Source organism: Cryptomeria japonica, chromosome 7 (assembly GCF_030272615.1).
Source record: "Cryptomeria japonica chromosome 7, Sugi_1.0, whole genome shotgun sequence".
Lineage (NCBI taxonomy): Eukaryota > Viridiplantae > Streptophyta > Pinopsida > Cupressales > Cupressaceae > Cryptomeria > Cryptomeria japonica.
In genome coordinates, this window is record NC_081411.1 from 454,695,281 (window position 1) to 454,716,353 (window position 21,073).

A 21,073-nucleotide genomic window follows, 5' to 3' on the forward strand; every position below is an offset into this window, starting at 1 on the left:
GATTCTGACACCTAAACCCTAATTAGGGTTTGTTACAAAAGTTCCCCTTTTATTGAACAATATTAAATGCATAGCCAAATGTTTAATTGGCACAAAAATCTAGGAAACATAGACCAATGATAATTAAGGCACCACATCATCTACAACAACCTCTCTTCTAGAACCTTATTCCCTTTCCAATGTTCTTTCTTAGCATATGCAATGAATCTGGACACAATTCCTTCAATCTTAGCAATAGGAATCTCAAGAAGATTCCTCATTCGTTCCTCCAAGTGAATAACCTGATCAAAGGCCTTGAGAAGAGTCGCATCCCATCCAGGTTCGAGTTCTTTGATCTTCTCAATCAGGGGCATATTAGCGAACATTTGATCCCGTTGTTCATTTGTGATGACATTCTCATCTTTGCAAAAGATGACCTTGACTCTTTCTTCCAACTCTTGAAGGTCCACATCTGTCTCAACTTCGATCCTCCTGCCGAGAATGGTACATAACAGTTCAAACACCTTGTCCTGAATTGGATGGATGACGCCTTCAACTTGATTGCATTTGGTGCTGATGTCCTCGAAAAGAACCTCCTTCATCTGGAGTAGAGTTGACCACTGGAGTAAATTATGAGCTCCTCCATCCATTATCTTTTCTTTTGCTAGGATCTTCCTTGGTGTTTGCCTGATTACTTGTAGGACAAGAATGATAACATCTCTAGTGTGAGCGAAAGCGTCTACCGTTATCATTAGGTTGTGGACGATCTCAAGGACTTGGATAGCTCGGTGGATTGTCTGCATCATTCTTGTTGCAAATTCAACGACAACTGTGTGGGATTTGTCAATCCAAGAACTCATAAGCTGAACCAAGCTCTTGACTCTTTCTGCCTTGCCAACTGATTCAAGGGGAAGTGCTTGCACAGGAGACACTGCTGGATTTTGACGTCCCAAGGGCTGATTGAGATGGCTAAAGTAGCCTCTCCAAGCACCCACCTCTCTTTCAAGCTTTCTATTCTTTTCCATTTCTTCCTTAAGCTTGTCTTTAAGTACTTCAAATGAATCGGTTGCCTCATCCGGTGCCTGCTTAGCAGTGAGTGGACCAAGTTCAAATGTTTCTACATCATACTCTTCTGCAATGATTTCACCTTCATACTTGTCCACTGTTGGTGTAGCTATCTGCAACTTCTTGGATCTTGTCTCATCTCTGATCATCTTGGACATCTTGGTGGCCTTCTTCTTCTCCGTTACTTCCTGAGAATTTCCTACAAGGCTCTCTAAGTCAATCACATTATCTTCATCCTCGATCACAATCACCCTTGTCAGTCTCTCCTTCAACCAATCTGGAATGGCGGATCTCGTCTCTCTAACTTGTATTTCTTTAGGCAATGGTTCGTCTTCCCGGAGAGGAGATGTCACTTCATCATCATTCTTGTCTTCATGTAGCTCATTGACTTGGGGAGATCGACTTGACGAATGCTGAGGTGCCTTCCCTTTTTCAGGTCTATCATTCTGTACTATTGACTCCATAGATTCATCAACCTCAGGCATCGTCATCTCTTGTCCTTCAACTTGACTTGTCCTTTTCTCATGTCGAGATGATGTACCTGATGAGCGATCTCAATTAGCCTCTTGCTTCTTCTTGGAGGGTTCCCTTTTCTCGAGTCTTTCTTTCCTCTTCGCGCCTCTAGGATGAGAATTGTCTTCACTTGCGCTTGCTCCTCCTTCTTCTAGTCTTTCCTCCAAAGTATAAGTCATTGGTACGTTCTGTTCTCTTAACTTTTGATGTTGTACATCCACCCATCTGCGAGTACATGACAAAACTGGAGCCATCAAAGCTCTCAAGTCTGTAATCTCAGGCTCGTTCCAATCTATCTTCACTGCTTTGTCTTCTCTATCATAGGATGACTGAAGATGTCTGCCACTGTCCTGAGCTTGATCGGTCACTCTGTAAACTTTACATTTTCTGATGAAATCTAAAGGCAATCTGGAATGCATCTTTCTTTTCACTTCTAAATCACTTGAGAGATTCATCCAAAAGTCTTCTACCTGAAATTCGTGCTTGTACTTCCTACCATATGTCTCCTCTATATACCCATAAGGATCAAAATTCTCCCTTAAGGAAAAGAATGTGAATGAATATGAGGCCAACTCCCTCTCTGCATCATCCAAGGCTAGAGCATTAGGACATACCTCAACTGAATTCCCCAATATGATGGGCACGGGAGCTCCATTTCTATGCCTGTGTCTAAATGCCTTCGCATAGTCTGCCAACTGCCTAGTCACCTCGAGTAGCACTATCTTGTCTGTCGGATACCTCGGCAACATGTAGGGGGGTGAAGGACATCCATGGACTCTGATATATGTAAACTTTGGAAACTGGATGAACCAAGCACCATACCTCTTTACAAGCTCTTGTGCATCTAGAGATAGTCGATTGTGAATCCCGCCTTGCAATTTCCTAGTGATGTTCATCGTGAAGGTATCATTGACTAACTTGTAGTCACTTCCTGGTGGATGATGCAAATGAACATAAGAATCACAAACTCAGACTTCTCCGGGTCCTCTTCCGATCACTCCTCTATGAGGTAGTCTTGCATATTCGAAACTCCTGATCAAGGCATATATGATGTATGAGCTCATGTGAAATGACTTGGTAGGCTTTAGTCTTCTTAACTGCACGTCCAAGCAGTGGCTAATAATTCTAGCCCAATGAATTGTTCCTTTTCCTTGAACTATCACTTGGATGAAGTAGAACATCCACATCTCAAAATAGAAGGCCTGAGGAGCCCCTGTAACTCGATTGAGCAAAGTTATCGAATCTCTGTACTCCTCCTGGAAGTCGATCCTATGTGGTGTGTTGGGAATCTTGCTCAGGCGAGGACGACTTTTGAGTAACCAATTCTTATTGATGATGCTCAAGCAAGAGTCTAGATCATCTTCATACATCGACCTGGCTCCTTCTAGGCTTTTGTAAATCGTATCTTTATGCTCTGGAAGATGGAGAGCTTCACTTATAGCCTCCTCCGAAAGGTAAGCCAAAGTGTTCCCTTCCTTGGACACGATCGATCTTGATTGTGGGTCATAATGGCGAGCACACTCGATCATCAGCTCATGGCACTGGACTGTTGGAGGGAAACCAGCTGCCTTGATGATGCCATTTTCAATTATTCTCTTTGCGACAGGTGATGGCTTTCCAATGTAAGGGACCTCTCGAAACTTCTTCATACTGAAGTTTCCCAAGTTGGTATCTCCAATGTTGCTCCACTTTGACACGATCTTGGTCTCCAATTCTTCATTCCTTTGATCTTCCTTCATGAGAACTGGACGACTAGTGGATGCTCCTGCCTTTGGGGTCGCCATCTTGACACCTACACAACATTTTATAATGAGTAATATATTTTGCAACGTAGAAATATAGAGTAGAAAGGAAGATTTAAGATTTTAATTAGGAAACTTCATGATAAATCTTGAGTTATCATTTCCTAATTAACTATGCAATTTTCAAAAACTTGAAGTCCAAAATTCAAAATTTCAACATTGGGACCAGGATGATCTCGCCATACCTCCACTCAAGAATTAATTCTAAAAAAAGATGCAAAAATAAGGTGAATTTGCTAGGCGAAATATAGATCAAAGTCCTTCCTTTAGCAAAATGCGCCTCCTTTAGTCTTCACAAGCATCAACTCCACCACCTTAAGCCTCTAACACTTAGGGTAATTCGCTCCAACTAGACCAAATTTTGCACCTCTTTCCTTGCTCCTCAAATCGCACTTGAAGTAATGAATGAATGATGATGAAAATTGCTCAAAACACCCTTATTATATAGGGCGCTCACCACTTCACCTCCCCATAGGCCAACTTGGCAAAATAGGCCAAAAAATAAATAAATTTGCAAAAACAAGAGGCCAACCTAATAAAATAATAAAACATGATACCTCAAGCGCCCCATTTTCAATTTTAATTTAATAAAAAATAATTTTAAATGCCTTAATAATAAAAAATCGATTTTTTGAGGCTCAAAATTAATTTATTAAATGCTATGTGCCCTTTATTAAATGCCAATTTAATTAATTCTTTTTTTCAAATATTTTGAAATTGGCGATTTTGGCATTTCATGTGATTTGGAGGATATCAACGTTGGGATATGGCAAAAATAAAGAATGTCAATAACTTCGCTCTGGTCCCTGGGAGAGGGACAGGAGCACTTTTCATTTTTTAGGCTAGGATTCTCAATTTTTTGAAGTCAAACCTTTGTTCACCATGCTTTAGAGGATCCTTCCCATCTCGCCCAACCTTGCCTTAGCATAATCTCGGAGGGAATTTGTTGTTTTCATAAAAAGCGCCCTGGTCCTTCAGTGAGGGACAGGAGCACTTTTGAGTCCTTGTGCAAATTCTTGATCACATTAATCTTCAAATTACCCTCAAGGCGTAGAATATCACATTTCACTCCATCTTGAGCCTTGGTAATAAAAATATCATTTCAAAATGCAAGGTAAATGGTCATATTTGGAAATTGCGCCTTGGTCCCTTGGTGAGGGACGGGAGCACTTTTGCCAGTTGTCGTCAAAATTTGCAACTCTTGCATCTCAATTCCACTTCAAGGCATTTTAAACACTTTTTCAAACTTGCGCCTTGGCCTCAATTTGTCCAAAATTGGCGAGAAAGGCTAGATAACATGTTAAGCGCTTTGGTCCTTAAGTGAGGGACAGGAGCACTTTTTCAACTTCAAGCTTATCCGTCCTTTGCTAGCTTTCCAAATTATCTTCAATGGGCTAATCATGTCCTCTTCCATTCATTTCAATCACAAACTTGCCTTGGCCCTGCAGGAAATTTACAATTTTTGGAAAATCGCTCTGGACCCTTGGAGAGGGACAGGAGCACTTTTTTATCTTGGCATACTTGTTTGTTCTTTAAACCTCTCAATTGTGTCTAAGGCTTAAAACATCATTCGTCCTTCCCATCCAAGTCAAGTTTTGCCATAAAATATCAAACAAAGAGGAGAAACTTGAAAAAGTGTCATGGTCCTTCAGTGAGGGACAGGAGCACTTTTTGTCATTTGGGTTGATTTACTCCTTTGCGGACCGCTTAAATTATATTCAATGGACATCACTTTAATCTTGCAAAGGCAGTGTAAATTTGAAATTCAAGCTCCGGTCCTTCAGTGAGGGACGAGAGCACTTTTTGCCTTCTAAGCCAAATTGTCTCACTTTTAATCTCGAAATTCCTTTGCTAGGGAAGATTTCATCTTACTTCACGCTACGAATAAGAGTTAATGCCCAATAAAGGTCTAAAATTCTGCATATAAAGAAAAGTGCTCTGATCCTTTAGTGAGGGACAGGAGCACTTTTGACCTTCTAGGCAAAAACTTAATCATTTGACCGTTTTTTGATCAAGTCTGGATGCACTATCATGTTCATTTCGTCCTCCACCATGCCTTTGATGTTTCAATTTGACCAAACAAGGCCAGGAATGACTTAAATAAGTCTTTTCGCCCTAGTCCCTCAGTGAGGGACGGGAGCACTTTTGATGATTCAAACAAAATCCTTCACCTTTCCAAGCTAAAACCTCTTCAGGTGGGTGGAGGAAATCACTATTTTTCCATTCATATCCAACACTTGGCCTATTTTCACTGCAAGATGAGGGAATCCAGCCTATTTTCACTGCAAGATGAGGGAATCCAAAATTTCGCCCTGGTCCCTTGGTGAGGGACAGGAGCACTTTTTCCTTCAACCTTCAAAATTCACCATTTTTGTGCCTTCAAAATCTTCAGAAGTATCAAGTCACGTCCAATTATCATTTCGGAAGACCCTGCACAAAACAAAATAGAAAAGTCAGTGACAAATATGCATTAAATAACATTTGCGCCCTGGTCCCTTGGAGAGGGACAGGAGCACTTTTGTCCTTTTTGGCTAAAATATTCAAAATTTAGATCTCCAATCATTTCACAAGGCAGAATTAGGTCATCTTCAAGGCCAAGAATCAGTTAGCAAGCCCTCGCAAAACAAGAAATTGCACTTAGAATGAAATTTGCCCTGGGCCTCCAGTGAAGGACAGGAGCACTTTTTCTGTTTTAGGCATCATCTTGCCTCCGAAATTTGATCAAAATTTACCTAGGCAAGAATACACAATTTCATCTTCAAAATGCTAACACTTAGACAAAATTTGAATTTTTCCTCAAAAAGCCCTGACTAGACCTAACCTGAGACATATCTGACTTCCTGACAGACTTATCTTACTTCAATAATCAACCCTCGGAAGGACACTTAATAACTTTCAAAATTTGATTGGACTCAGCTTGAAAAATATCCAAAAGAAACCCCTAAGGCTTAGCCCTAGCCCAGGCAGACAACTCACTCACTCAAAACCCTAAAAGTAGAGAGAAGAACATGCAAAACAAAAAGCGAAAAGAGGGGGTCCCCATTCTAATGGGGCGATGTGTGAAATGGTCACAACAGGTAGATGCATTAATTCTTGATGCATATGCAAAAAATCTACTAGATGCAGAAATAGATGAGACAGAGAAGCCCTGTGGAACTGCTCAATAGAAGATTCTTGAGGTTGAAACTGAGTTCAACCGAAAGAAAAGGGAAAAACAAGAAGGAAAGGCAAGTAAGTTTATATAGGAGGTTTCAAAGGACATTAAGGGACTCATTGATGCTATCCCAGAGAAAGGAAGAAAGAGGAAGGATCCGGTAGTTCACATTGAACCTGTGACTGCAAATTCTGAGTCTGAAGATAACACACCATTAGCTTTCAAAAGGGTTGTGAGGAAGAAACCGAAAGAACCTAAAGTGGAAGCAAAGAAACAACTGGTTAGGAAGGTCACCATCAAGTTACCGGCACAAAAGAAGGCACCTAAGGCCATATCAACAACTGCATCCGGTACTGCCAAAAGGAGAAAGAAGAGTGACATTGATTTGGCACTAGAAATTGGTAATGTGGCTATTATACCACCTATGACTTGTGCTGAAATTGTTGATGAAATTACTAAGGATGGGACACTGAAAAATATTAAGTCTTATTATGATACATTAGAAGTTGATGAACAAAGAGAGGTAGAGGAAGCAATTCTATTGTATTTGGATATCTATAAGAAAGCATTAATAGAGATAGAAAATCAAATACTGTCAGAGTTATATAACATGTTGGATGCTAGAAGGTTATCTGCAATGCAAGAAGACAAACACATTAAGATGCAAGAACTTTTAGCTATTTGTGTTAGCATAACTCCAGATGAAATTGATAAGACAATTGAGGCTGCAGATAGGAAGGTTTTCAATAGCAAACACAGGATAACTGGCCTGATGTTAGGAAGGATGAATGAGGTAATAAAAGAAACACAGAAGGCTTGGATCAAATTTTTGGGAGAACACAGAGGATTATTAACTTCATCGATTGAAGGGAAAGGTAAAGGGATCATGGGTACTCCACCCTTAGTTTTGAAGAATATCAAGATAGTGGAAATTGAGCCACCGGTAAATGTATAGACAAATACTAAAACACCGGTTAATACTGAGAACATTGTACATGATACTAACATGGAGGACAATTGTCCTCTGGATACTAATGTACAGGTTGAGGATATTGTTCCTAGAGACAAACCGACAGTTGCACAGACTGCACCAAGTGGCAAAGCCACCAATGCAAGTGAGGAGGTAATAAAGGATAAATCATCAGAGAAAACAGGGGAATCCGGTAGGGAACTAGTTGCTGGCACATCATTATTGAAAATTGACACTTCTCTAGTCGAAAAGAAAACCATCACAAAGATGAGTCCCACAGAACTAATGATGATGGCTGCTCAGAAACTGATGAAGGAGGGAACCACAAACAAAGGGATTATAGATCAATCCATAACTATTTTGCATAGATTGGTCCCGGAGTGTAAGATTGAAAATGAAGCGAGCCCTTCCGACAATCTTAAGGTATTAACTGAGCACATATCAAAAGACTTTCAATCCTTACAGCAAATCTCTAACCAACAAGCACTTGAAATATTCACTCAGGCTAAAAGAGCCGCATTTGATCAGATCTTTGAGAGAGAGAAGAAAAAGATTAAGGAGAAGCTAGTTTTGATATAAAATTCTTTGAAACAATGTAATATATACAAGGTATGTTGCAATACTGAGATACTTACAACAAATGTAGATAACAAGATAAAAGAGAGATAGGCGAAAATTGCTAATATTGCTAACTCTTTTGATGGACTAATTTCACTGACAACATCTATTGATGGACAAATTTTGACTTTGGAGAACCAAATTTCTGCTCTTGAAAAGGAAAGAGATAAGATCATTCAGAGAGCCAGAAGTCTCAGAGGTTTGGTGAGTCCAAGATTGGATTCACTTTGTGTACATAAGAAGGAATACATGGATATGCTGGGAAAGCCCACACCGACAGAAGTTAATGAGAAAGAATCACTTGCATGTTTATTGAGTGGACTTGTATCTATCTCTGGCACATTCAAAATTGGATGGGATACTTATGTGGAGTTACTTGAGAAAGTTTATCTGGAAATCTTGAAATTGGTCAAGCTCCGGTAAGACATTTTTGGAGGTATTCAGTGTACAGTACTTATTCTTTGACATTCTTTTTTACAATTTTGTTGGGCATTGATGTCAAAGGGGGAGTAGTATACATGTGAAAAAGAATGAAGAGTTGCATACATTAGGGGGAGTTATAGAGATTTTGGAGTATTGCAGTACTTTGCATATTCAGCTCAGGGGGAGCAGGGCAAGATGAAACCGACAGTTGAAACCATGACCATTTTTCACATGAGCGTTGCCATCAATGCCAAAGGGGGAGATTGTTGGCAATTGATACTCTATTGGTTGGTTTCACTATGTTGTCATTGATGGCAACATGATTTGGGGTTCTGGCTTCATATGGTGTACCGACAGGCACTTCACAGACTCTACACCGTCATCGGCACCGGCACTGACATGATAGAAGATTTCTTTGGTCATCGACAATGCAAGCCGACATGGTATAGTAAAGGTCATCGGTATTGGAGGCCGACACATCTTGGATCCGGCATCGACAACTTGTTTTAATGTTTATTCATTTATGTTATATGGCCGACATGTAATCTGATATTGTATATATCCTTGTAAGCCGACATAAGGCATAAATTTTGTATAGGGTATATAGGGCAGATTGATTAAGATCATTTGGAGATGATAGGAATGTAATGTAATGGACATGTAAATTTAATATGATGCGAAATCATTCTGAGAGACTATGTATGTGAGGAATTCATTGTAAGGGTTATTCCGGTACAGAGGTTTAGGGTTTTAACCTGAACAGACAGAGCTTAAACCATAACTATATTCTGGCATAAAAGATGCTATCCTAGCAGTTCACTATTCTCCAGATTGTTGTCTGGTATGTTATGTAGTTAGTGAGGCTCCTATTGTGATTGAGTAGTGTGCTCTAGGATGTAAGCCTTCCTGCAAGTGCAGGCCCATCATATATTGTAATATCTCTTCATATGGCCAACAGATTGATTATATGGGCCACAAATCCCACCATGGTTTTTCGTCATTGAGGTTTTCCATGTATAAATCTGTGTGTTATGGTTCTCATTTATGTGTTTGGATTATTGGTTGCATTACTTCTTTCAATTTTGTTTATACCGGTATACCGGTTGGTGTATGAATGTTTTGTTAAAGCTAAAATCTACTATTCCGGTATAACACCGATTCAACCCCCCTCTCAGTGTTATTGGTTTCCAACATAGACAACTGAACCTTGCCCCGTGCCTATAGTTTATATTTAATATCTGTAACTATTGAGTACTTGGTTTTTGAAATACCAGTATTGGCATCCATTCAGTCCAAGGATATTTTTAGTGAACTAGAGAGAGGATTATGAGAACAAAATGTGTTGTTTAGGATTGTCAAGTATGAAGCCATTGTTTGATCTTGGACTGCTTTTTTGACACAAACTACTCATGACACTGTCATTTCTTTGTTTGACAGTGAATACCTTTAACTGCTATTGGAACCCTATCAAGAGATCCATAAGCTAAAATAGCCTTTACCATCGTAGAATATCATTGTTGATAGTGTACTGCTATTGATGACTTGGTCTGATTGTATGATTGTGCCCCCTTCATTCACATCACTATAACTTCTTGAATGGATTGTTCTGATTTGATATGGAAGTTTTGGACTGTGAATGGTGCATTTGATGGTTGTATCTATTGTCTTTGATATGCTGCTCTAATACATTTTGTGAATTTCTTTGATCTGCATCAGGGCTGTGACTATTTATACTCGTATCTTTTGCTCTGAATGTGCATTTGACATGACTGCTATGAGAAGTAATTTGTTCTTGCTTAGTGAGGGGTAACTTCATCATGTTGGGTCTGCCCTTTTGGTGTTAAGAACTAAGAAACTACACTCTTTCTATACCCTGCTCTCACTGGCTATGATTGTGGTATGCCTTCTATTGCCTATGGATTGTCATAATATTTTCATTGTTCTCAGCTATCATGACTGTATTGTTAACTGAAATCTTCATACTTGCAACAAGACTTCAAGGCTGTCCTCTTTCACAAATAACACTAGTGAACCTATGATGTTAACTTGGCCTAGTTCCTAATACCCTGCCTTATTGTGGAAGATCCACATATAGTTGGAACCTTGTAAAGTATTTTGCCTAAAATCTTTTTGCAGTCAAAGACAATATTGAAAAGTGGCTGAGAGCATTGTTATGAAGCCATTATGAGCAGAGTTGAAGCCTCAATCTATGATATGATCTCAATGATCAGCTTATGTGAAGTGTGTTGGAATTAGTTTCTTAGCTCTCAAACAACTACTTGTCCTTACCTCTGCATCAACAAAACTTTGAGTGACTGCAATCGCAGTCATGACTGTGCCTCAAGCTATGATATGATCTCAATGATCAACTTATGTGAAGTGTGTTGGAATTAGTTTCTTAGCTCTCAAACAACTACTTGCCCTTACCTCTGCATTAGAAAACCTTCGAGTGACTGCAATCTCAGTCATGACTGTGCTCTAGGATTTTATTTGACAAATGAACCCATGACTGTCACCTACCTATGACTGTGTGCCATTTACCTACCTACAACATGACTATGATAGGGATTTTATAGCTTTGTTACCTATCATTTTGGTGCTCATCTTACATCTACCTATGATGCCTTTATTCATTAAGCCCCTGACTCTATGATTGTCCTCTTGTTCTGGTACTTTGGTGTGATTGCTCCATCATAGTTCTGCAATAATACTTAGGCTTCTCTGTTGTCAGTGAACTGCCATTTGGTGATGTCCTTCTTCATACATTTTCTTTTAATGCTTTGAGAACTATAAAAATCGTTTATCTTTTGACTTGGATGTCTCCAAAAACAATGACTAGGACTCTCTGTATTCTTATGACAAGGAACTTCTAGGCTTGCCATTGTTCACTGTTTTGAGAGGATTGTCTTTTTGCCCATTCTTATTCGCTGTCTCTTGAACACCTTGACAATAGGTTAGTCTTTGCTTTGATTGCCAAGTCACCTTTTGGAGATCTAAAGGAAACTCCTTTGATTCACTCCTTTGTAAATCATTGTAACTTTTTCTACCTGAAGGTCTGCAATCAGACATGATGCTTGTCACTGCCATGACTCATGACAATCTTTTTGTTGATATCAATGAGCTCCTTTTATGTATGAACAATGACCTTTCTCTGGTTGATCTTAGGCTACTATGAGGTCTTGATTGGACTGTGCCTCCATTGTGGAATGCTAAAGCTTGAAACGATACCATTGTATCATACTTTTGAGCTTTTCTGTGTTATAGCAGGGTCACTGAATCTTGCTATTGAATGCCCTAAACTGTTCATCGTGATTTTGAATGTGTTTGGAAGCCTCCATCCTTTGCTTACTGTCTTAACAGTAATCATGTCTCTTTTGGGGTTCCTAAAGGCTTGCTCTCTGTACTATTATTCTAAAAATGATTTTGGCTTTTGATCTCAATCTTTTAAATGCTTCAATAATCCCTTATGACTGTTCTTCATCTTGCTAGCCCTATTTTCCTTTCACATTGAATGTCTTGTATCCTTTAAAGAGACTGTGTTATCTTATAGACAATCATTGTCTACCTTATCACAACCTTATTTATGTCCTTTGACTGTGTATTGGTGCTATGACTATCATAAATTACAGTGACAGTGTACTCTACTATTTGACCTCGGTCCTTCTTTACACTTCAATACCCACAACCTTGTAAAAAATAACCTTTATTTTAGTCAATATGACTGTGATTTGGTCTTCACTGGGCTTGATTGCTCTATCTTTGAATATTGATAATAAACCTCTTTTTGATGTGGCATGATGACCTTGGTGCTATTTAAGATGCCCTTAAAGCCAAATGAACACATTCTTTTGTTGTTATGTCAAAAGGACTTTCTTTTTCTTTGATCCCCATATATTGTTCCAAAAGACTGTCCTATATTTACTATGCACTGCATCATTAAACTGAAATCTTGGAGAGACTGATCTTTGTGAAAAATGTTGAAGGTTTATTTGAGAAGAGTATCTGGATGGATGATATATGAGTATATGTGTATATGGTAATTATTGATTGCAAACCCAACATGATTATATGGCAACCAATCTCCATGAACCTCAAGTGCATTGTTGTTGGCCAAATTGTGGGTAGATTTCATTCCATCATTATTACTATATTAGTACCAGAAATCATAATTTGAATGTCTCACAAAGCTTGGATGGTTTCTTGCTCAAGCACTAAGGTTATGCAAGAACTAAGTTAGTATTGTGAAATGATCTTGTAAAACCTTCATCATAAGGGAAAGTGTTATTACAGTATTATGACTTTTATTATATCTTTCCAATGATTTGTTTCTCAATTTTACATATGGAGGATGCTCAAACACCAACCAAATATGTATAATACATGATCTTTGCGGAAGAATATTAAAGAACAAGAAATATAGATATAACTTCTATCTTCATTTTGTTAAGCATAATTGAAAGGTTCTTCCTCTCATTTATTTTCTTTTTTATTGATTTAAGAAATGAGGTCATATGCACTTACATTTAATTTACCGTTTTGACATTATTTAGGTGCTTGCAACATCAACCAAAAAAAGTGATGATAATGGTTCTCTAGAATCAGAAAAAACTCATAATAACGATTCCTTTGGAGAAGATGATGAAGGTATGATTGTGAACTCTAAAAAAGTAGAAGGTTCAGAATTCATTTCCAGTTGTTTACACAAAGTTGATAAAGGTGATCAACTCCCACGATACAGGGCTCGAGTATTTGCTGCAAAGTAAGTTTTGTTATTATTTATTTGTAGGAATTTAGTGACTGCACATGATAAGTGAGAACCAATTTTAAGTATTTAAAGCCATCACAATGTGACTTTATTTTAACAAGAACTAAATATATTCTCATAATAAAAGATGAATCAAGTGTAGAAAACAAATATATCTACCAAAGTAAACCACACTATCAAGTGTATGAAGTAGCTTCTGAAATTTGTAAAGATAATGGGGTTGTTATTTTACTATTTTAGGGTAATCTTAATATTTTTATCTGGGCCATCCTTTCTTTACCCTTCGCCAGTTGAGCCGGTTAGCAGAGAGAGAGAAAGCAGAGTGAGAACAAGTTGTCTTATTGGAAGGAAGGGCCAAAGGGACGAGGGACAAGTTGTCTTTCTCTTGGCTGGAAGGGACAAGCTCCTGCCCTTCGTCTTCAGGTAAGGGCCCCTCTTTTAACATTTTCTTCATGCAAAAAGGGCTCAAGTATTCGTGTGTGTTTTCTTGTTATTACCTATGATTTTTGGTACTTTCCAAAAGGTTTGCTTATATTCTTTGATGGCAATGTATGCCCATTTGTTTCCTCGTCTCATTGCTACACAGAGGATAGAGATATAACCTACTAATCTGGATCTGTTTAATGCATCTTCATAAATCCCTTAGCTTGCAGGCTATAAGAGCATATTGAATCGGCTTGGAAGATCTTCTTTTTCAAATAGATTTGTTAAATGTCCCAGTAACCAAGGATGAATATTTATTTATTGTTAGTCTGATTATGCCTTCTGTCTACAGCTATATATCTTCGTTCTAGCTTTGTTGAGAAAATAGTTAATGGTTTTTTTCGTATCATTATACTCTTCCTCAATGATGTTTAAGTCTGCTCCCATTTTTGAGTTATAGTTTTATGTGACTTTCTTGTTTTTATATTTTACCAATGTCACAAGGATGCATTCTTGTGGGTCGAATATGCAAAATAGGAACATTCCTGTATCAGATTTTCTAATTCAGAGTTTTATCTGCTCAGCTGTCTGTTGGGCATGTATTAGACAACGCTTACTCTTGTGAAGAATCATCCTATATGTTGCCTCCATATGGTCTGGCCTTAACCATATCTAACTTGTCTGGGATACTATTTCTTAGAACTCTGTTCGGCTCCTCTGTCCATCTAAAATGTTGCATGTCATTGTAGCTTGTAAATTCTTTTGAGGACTGCGCCTATTTGCCTTTATTGACAAGTTTTTGAATTAATTCCTTATGCACCATGAATGTCTGGTCAGTTGTCTTAGTTTATTTAATGTCTCAATAAATTCTCTTGGCATGTCTTAGTTTAGATGTTAGATGCAAGAGCCTCCTTGGATAAAAGTTGTATAAATGATTGGCGAGTCTCAAGGATAGTCATTACTAGACTTTGTAAATGACCAAGAGTGAGATGGTTTCACAGTAGTTATTGTTGTATGATTTAATTTTGTAGCAGCCTTCTTGTTGCTGCAGAAAGTCCTTTATGATAGTAATTAAGTTGTTGCAAGAAGTTGCCTATAGCAGTTCTACCATTTCTACACAAAATTGTTTACAACAATTATAAGGCTACTTTTGATGTTGAGTGGCATCTACCATATTGTCCTTGTTACCATTTTGCTCAGACCATAGAATAATCTTGTCTTGGCTATGAGTGCTCTTGAAAGTGGAACAACTAACTGGGCAGTAATTTGGACCATTGGGATATTCTAGATTGTTTTAATATCAGGATAAGTATACAGTTTTATCTACCAAAAATATAAATCTCCAAGGCTCCAAAAATATGTATTTAATTGATGAGAAAATATCCACAGGAACATTGCTAAATAATATTTTCTTTCATGGATCAATGCATTTTACATATTTGACTTAAGAATTTTAAAATTATTGATGAATTTTTTTTTGCATTACAGATAGTATGTTAATTTTTAGCATTTATTTTCCAATGCAGATGTTGCAATGCCTCACAAATGTTTCTTTTTCCAGATGTTTGAGTCGGCTACCTAATGCAGTTGGAAAGGAACAAACTCACTTTGACATATTACAAGCACGAAAAGGCAAAATGATTCATGGTGTGCAAACTCTTGGTGATTGGTTTGTTCTTCATCTTGCAGAGCTGGTTGCTCTTGCATACCAAGTTTTGTGGCAAACATTAGAGATAAATTTACTATTTTCAATAATTCATTAGATCGTTTGGGTTGTAAATGCAATTGATTGATTATATTTTTAGTCTAATTGAAACTCTTGTTTTATTTAGCATATAATTATAAATAAATGCATGTGGTCCCTATAGAAATCCTTATATTGTATGAATTTGAACTTGCACTTATTTAAACGATTGTAAATAATAGATCAGCACTAAGGATGTGATTGTAAATAACTTCTTCAGAGACTTTTATCTTTTGACAGTGCTAAGTGCCAAGGATGTGATTGTCTTTTTCTGCATTATAATACTGATTACCTCTATTGTTGTAGGTGTAAGAGGTCTTATTGCAGCAGACTATACATGTCTTTGAAGGCTGTTTGTTGGGTTTTAGAAACCTTGAATATGTTGCTAAATATATCATTATGTGTTGTGCTCTTCTTTAGACAACTCTCAACTCATTCTTCTCCGACTTTTGAGATAATAAAATCTTGAGCTGTGTCTAAGCCTCTTGGAGTGCCCTATTTATGTGTATCTTTAGGACTGATTGAAGTACTGTAATACTAGTCATCTCTGTTTATCTTAGTTTCACTAGTCTTAGTCATTCTCTTATGAATCTGTTGTTCATTATCCTTATAATGAATGAGTCCCTTTGTAATAGTGACTATTTGTGACCATTAATGGCTGCTCTCAGAAGCATAATGATTGTTTTTGACCATGAGACTCTATCCAAATGGAACACTTTGCTTGATAAATTGAATTTTCTGCTCAAACCAACAAAGATACCACTGTATCCATATATGATACTTGATTGCATTGGAATTCGATCTTTTACCCTTTGTGGATTGCCTTGATAGTCAGGTTTCTCATTGAACTTGTATCATAACTTGCCACTATCTTTTGATTAGATAGTGCTTTGACTATCTTGGCAGTTTCAACCACTTTTGGTATTGATCTCTATGACACATCTCATGTTTTGACTGCAACATCCTTCCATCTGGTGAAAACTGTGAAGTGTTTGGGTAAATGCTTCTATGTCACTGTTTATTGGAGGTTATTCAAGCTTCCTTTCACTATTGTTTTGCACTACTAAAGAGACCTTCATTTGGTATACTGACTTATATTGTCCTATGACTGTTATAACATATTCTCCTATCTCTTTATAGTGATAAGATCACTGTTATTGGGTATTATGCTCTGTTTCTTGGACAAATGATTGTCATTGTGAGATTAGGGACTACACTTTTCATATGACCCTGTGACAATCCTTAATGATAATTGTCTCATGAAATTTGACCATGGATCATTATATGCTGCTCCCAGTATAATGGCACTTTAGCAATTACTGTTTTTTGAAGCAATCCATCGTACTCTTAACATGTATGCCTGTAACTTAGCACGTTGGGCTCAACCCTTGTGGGAGCCACATTGTACCCCACATGCCATAATTCGATGAATAATAAGTTACTTTCTTTGTATCTGCCAATGAAGCAAACAAGTTAGATAAAACAACATATGATGATTTTTTTTTGATGATTTGATCTAACGTTTGTTTCCTGAGTTTATATGTTGAACTAGCTATTGTGATGCACATGAGGGTTAGATTGTATGTTTGTAGGTGCGTGTGCATATATGGAATGATGACCCTTCATTTCTCTAATGCACTATTTTACTCAAATGCAGGTACTCAGGGGCAACGAGGAAGACAACCAAATGCAGGATGGGCGAAAGACTACAAATGATAGAAGGCATTACATAGAGGACTCATCATTCAGGCAATGTCGAGTCACCTTTCCTTATCTACATTTAATTTTATGTTTTGAATCTGCAAATATATAGTTTTTCCTTTCCTTTGCACCATATCAGTTAGTCTCATGGCTTGTGTGAGACATTGTACATTCATCAATAAAAGATTACTTTCTCAAAAAATTGTGTTCACTCTATTTCATATGCATCTGAATAATGAAACATGATATTGTAATCTTTTTTATTTATTTATTTTATTTATTTATTTATATTATTGGTTCAGATACTCATGAATGCAATTTGGCAGAATAAAAATGTACCTTAGCTCTACTTGATTGAGCTAGTAGCGAAAATAGGTAACATGACCATTCAACAACAATCAATGATTAAATTAATGACTCAATATATAACTAAATTAATGACTAAATATATGACTAAATAAATCACTAATATGATTAAATAAATGACCAGATAACAACAATCAATGATTAAATTAACAAGGACGTTCTTGCCATTAGTATGATTAGTTTAGAGTAAATAAAAATAGAGATAAAGATAGAGGGAGAAGAAGATGTAGAGAAATACATAGAGAGATAGAGAAAGGTAGAGGAAAAGATACAAATAGAAAGAGAGATAAGGAGATAGATAGATAGATAGAGAGGAAGAGGTAGAGGGAGAGATAAAGGTAGAGAAATAGAGAAAAAGATGAGTATATAGGGAGTGGGATCAACTAATAAATTCATCAAATTAGTTGGAAAGGTAGATGTTAAATTAGAATAATAAGTTTTTAAATACAATTTCAATTTTTATTTGTTCTAATTTTAAAGACAATGTTGCCAGTATCCCATACATATGAGATACAAACTTTATTCTAACTAACTAGTGGGATAACTTACAAAACATATGCACCCAACTAATAGTAACTACTATATAATATTTGGTGACCTCCAAAATCCATTTTATTTTTATATACATGTATCTATACATAAATCCCATATGCACAATTCAAACTTTTGGTGTGAAATTGACTAGTAACAAGTATAAAATACTTTTACAAATTATTAAAAACAAAATAAGTACATTGAAATAATCAAATTATATACTAAAGTCATACATAAAAATATTTAATTTATTAAAACACTTTTATAAATAATATAAAATAAAAAAAATTGACCAAACTGCATCTGGATTAGTTTTTTTTCTCATGAGAGTTTAGGATCTTAGATACACTACAATCCACCATCATGAGAATGAAAAAAAATGATAAAATATATTTAGAAATTAAATAAAATATTAAAAAATACACATAAAATTAACATAGACCACATACATTCACTTTCATTAAGGACACTCATGACTATCTTTTACTTCAAAACGTATTGCTAAAACTTATTATACATTTTATAGGTAATAATTACAATTAAAATGAATAGTGGATAAGTATGAGTGAATATGTCCAATAATTTATACATTTAAAAATTAACCAAATCATAAACTAAACATGGAGAAAAATTGACCCAAAATAGTCAAACAAATGGTAAATAGTGCTAATATTAACTTTTAAAAGAAATTCATTTTCAAATATTTTGATTTGTAAAATTAAAGTGCTAATATTTGAAAAGTGTAATCCATTACAATTATTAGAAATAATTATTACTTGCATTCATTTTTTACCATGAAATTAATACAATATTAAAATATTTATACAATATTCTAATTATTAAAAAAATTATTACTTACATTCATTTTTTACCATGAAATTAATACAATATTTAAATATTTACATAATATTCTAATTATTAAAAAAATTATTACTTACATTCATTTTTTACCATAAAATTAATAAATATATAAAATATTTACATAACATTCCAATTATTTGAAAAAAAAATTACATTCATTTTTTAACCATGAAATGAATACAATATATAAAATATTTAGACAACAAATAGTCCCCGTTAAATGATAGAACATTATTATTTAATAACCTACTTTCGTTTTATATTTTTAATGAAATTGTTTTAATTTAGAATAAAAGAAATAAATAATATTTAATATTAAATTACCTACATTAATATTTAAATCTTACATTAAACAAAAATATATAAAAAATTAAATATAGAAAACCAAATGAAATATTGAAACCGATGTATATATTAAATTACCGGAACATTATCAAAATATTGAATTGGTAGTATGTGTGTTTAATAAATTTAATACTTGCTCTTGAAGATCATAATGATTTTGTACCACTGAATCGGCAGTGGCAGTTGTATCTTAATATATATGTGCGATGGATGGATGATATTCGACAGATTTTAAGTCCCCTGTAAAAGATGCTTATGTCATTTTATCAGTAGTAATTAATGTTTGCAATAATTTGATTGTGCATAGAAATTCTATATTTTTTGTTGAAGAAAATTAAATTTTATGGCTACAGAGAAATTAGCATAGACCAATCAAATGATAAATAAATATTTTTGTAAATATGTTTTGTTAAAAATTTTACATGACTTTTGAAAAGTTAAAAATTTATTTTAGATTGAAAAATTTAAAGACTTGATTGGTTGTCAAGGACAATAACTAATAACCATTTAAGACCATGGTGGATGCATAAGTATTCCTGTCATGGGCAGGAACTAATAATTAAATATATAACTAAATTAGTGACTAAATATATGACTAAATTAGTGACTATCATGACTAAATAAATGATCAGATAAAAACAATCAATGACTAAATTAATGACTAAATTAGTGACTAAATCAATGACTAAATCCATGACCAAATCCATGACCAAATCGATCAATCAAAATAACCAATGGTCACATGACCAAAATGATTTAAGACCGACAATAAACTACCAGTGGTCACGTGATCAAATTTAGTCATTTATCTACAATTTTTGGTAGTTTTTTTTAGTCATATATTGTTGTTTTTGTACTAGTGAAGGTAGACTAGCCTTTCTCGGAGCACGTGAGGTACAAAACAAACAAGTTTCGTAGGGCTGCTTCATGATTTAGGCCTTGCTGAAATCGATTACAACAAGGTCTCAACATCAAAAGAACAATTCTAGAAGACCTCCGGTAAGGCAACCTAATGCTCATAAGCTCAATGGTAACTATTTTGTTTGCAATAAATTTGGTCATATGGCTAGTCAATGCAGAAATAGGATGAATAATAATGATCCATCTTTCCTCGGTCAATGTTTTAAATGCAACAATTATGGGTATAAGGCAAATGAATGCAGAAGTATGATGAATAACTTTCAAAATAGAAGAAATGTCATATGTAATGCATGTGGTAGGTTTGGACATATTGCTAATCAATGCAGATCAAGAGCAAATCATATGAACTCCAAACCTAGATAAGGAAATGTTGTTTTCTATGCTTGCTACAAATCCGGTCACATTGTAAAATACTGCAGAAGAAGAAATGTGAATAAGAATGGTCCAGTAGAAAAGAACAAGAATGTGAAGGCAGATGATAAGGGCAAAACAAAAGTTGAAGAGATCAGAGATCAAATGAAGAAGATATGGGTGAAGAAGAGCAATGATGATGCAGGGAGTGGGTCTGCACCTGATTCTAGTGTTGGAACTTCATCTGGTAACTAAGATAAGGCACCCATCCTTGGGGTAGTTTTCATGACAATCTTATAAACCCCCTGTTTGAGATTTATGCTTGATTCCAGCATGTTGCAGAAGTTGTATTTGGTGATTGCTAATCTATTAGAAGGATTTTTAGAAGAGTATGAGCATATTTGAAGATCCACATAATATTTTTGTGCAATACAAAATATCCAAAAGTGTTAGGGTAAAGTGCATTTATTACAATGAAAAGTTAGGTATGTGGAAAATAAAATGTGAATTAATCACTTCATTTCTTACTTTGCATTCG

General features: G+C 35.8%; 1 protein-coding gene across 8 annotated transcripts in view; it reads left to right on the forward strand.

The window, feature by feature from the left end:
- LOC131065703 (protein SWEETIE) overlaps window positions 1-17,445 on the forward strand; it is a 37,515-nt gene extending 20,070 nt beyond the window's left edge. For 5 of the 8 annotated variants that reach the window (XM_059209269.1, XM_059209270.1, XM_059209268.1 and 2 more), the window contains 4 exons: window positions 13,075-13,283; window positions 13,530-13,712; window positions 15,274-15,381; window positions 17,114-17,445. In XM_059209269.1, the coding sequence (XP_059065252.1) occupies window positions 13,075-13,283; window positions 13,530-13,712; window positions 15,274-15,381; window positions 17,114-17,189 (576 nt within the window). In that variant the 3' untranslated portion in view covers window positions 17,190-17,445. The remainder of the gene's footprint in view (window positions 1-13,074; window positions 13,284-13,529; window positions 13,713-15,273; window positions 15,382-17,113) is intronic. The other 3 variants (XM_058000290.2, XM_058000297.2, XM_059209271.1) reach the window with 3 other exon arrangements.
- The last annotated feature ends 3,628 nt before the right edge of the window (window positions 17,446-21,073 follow it).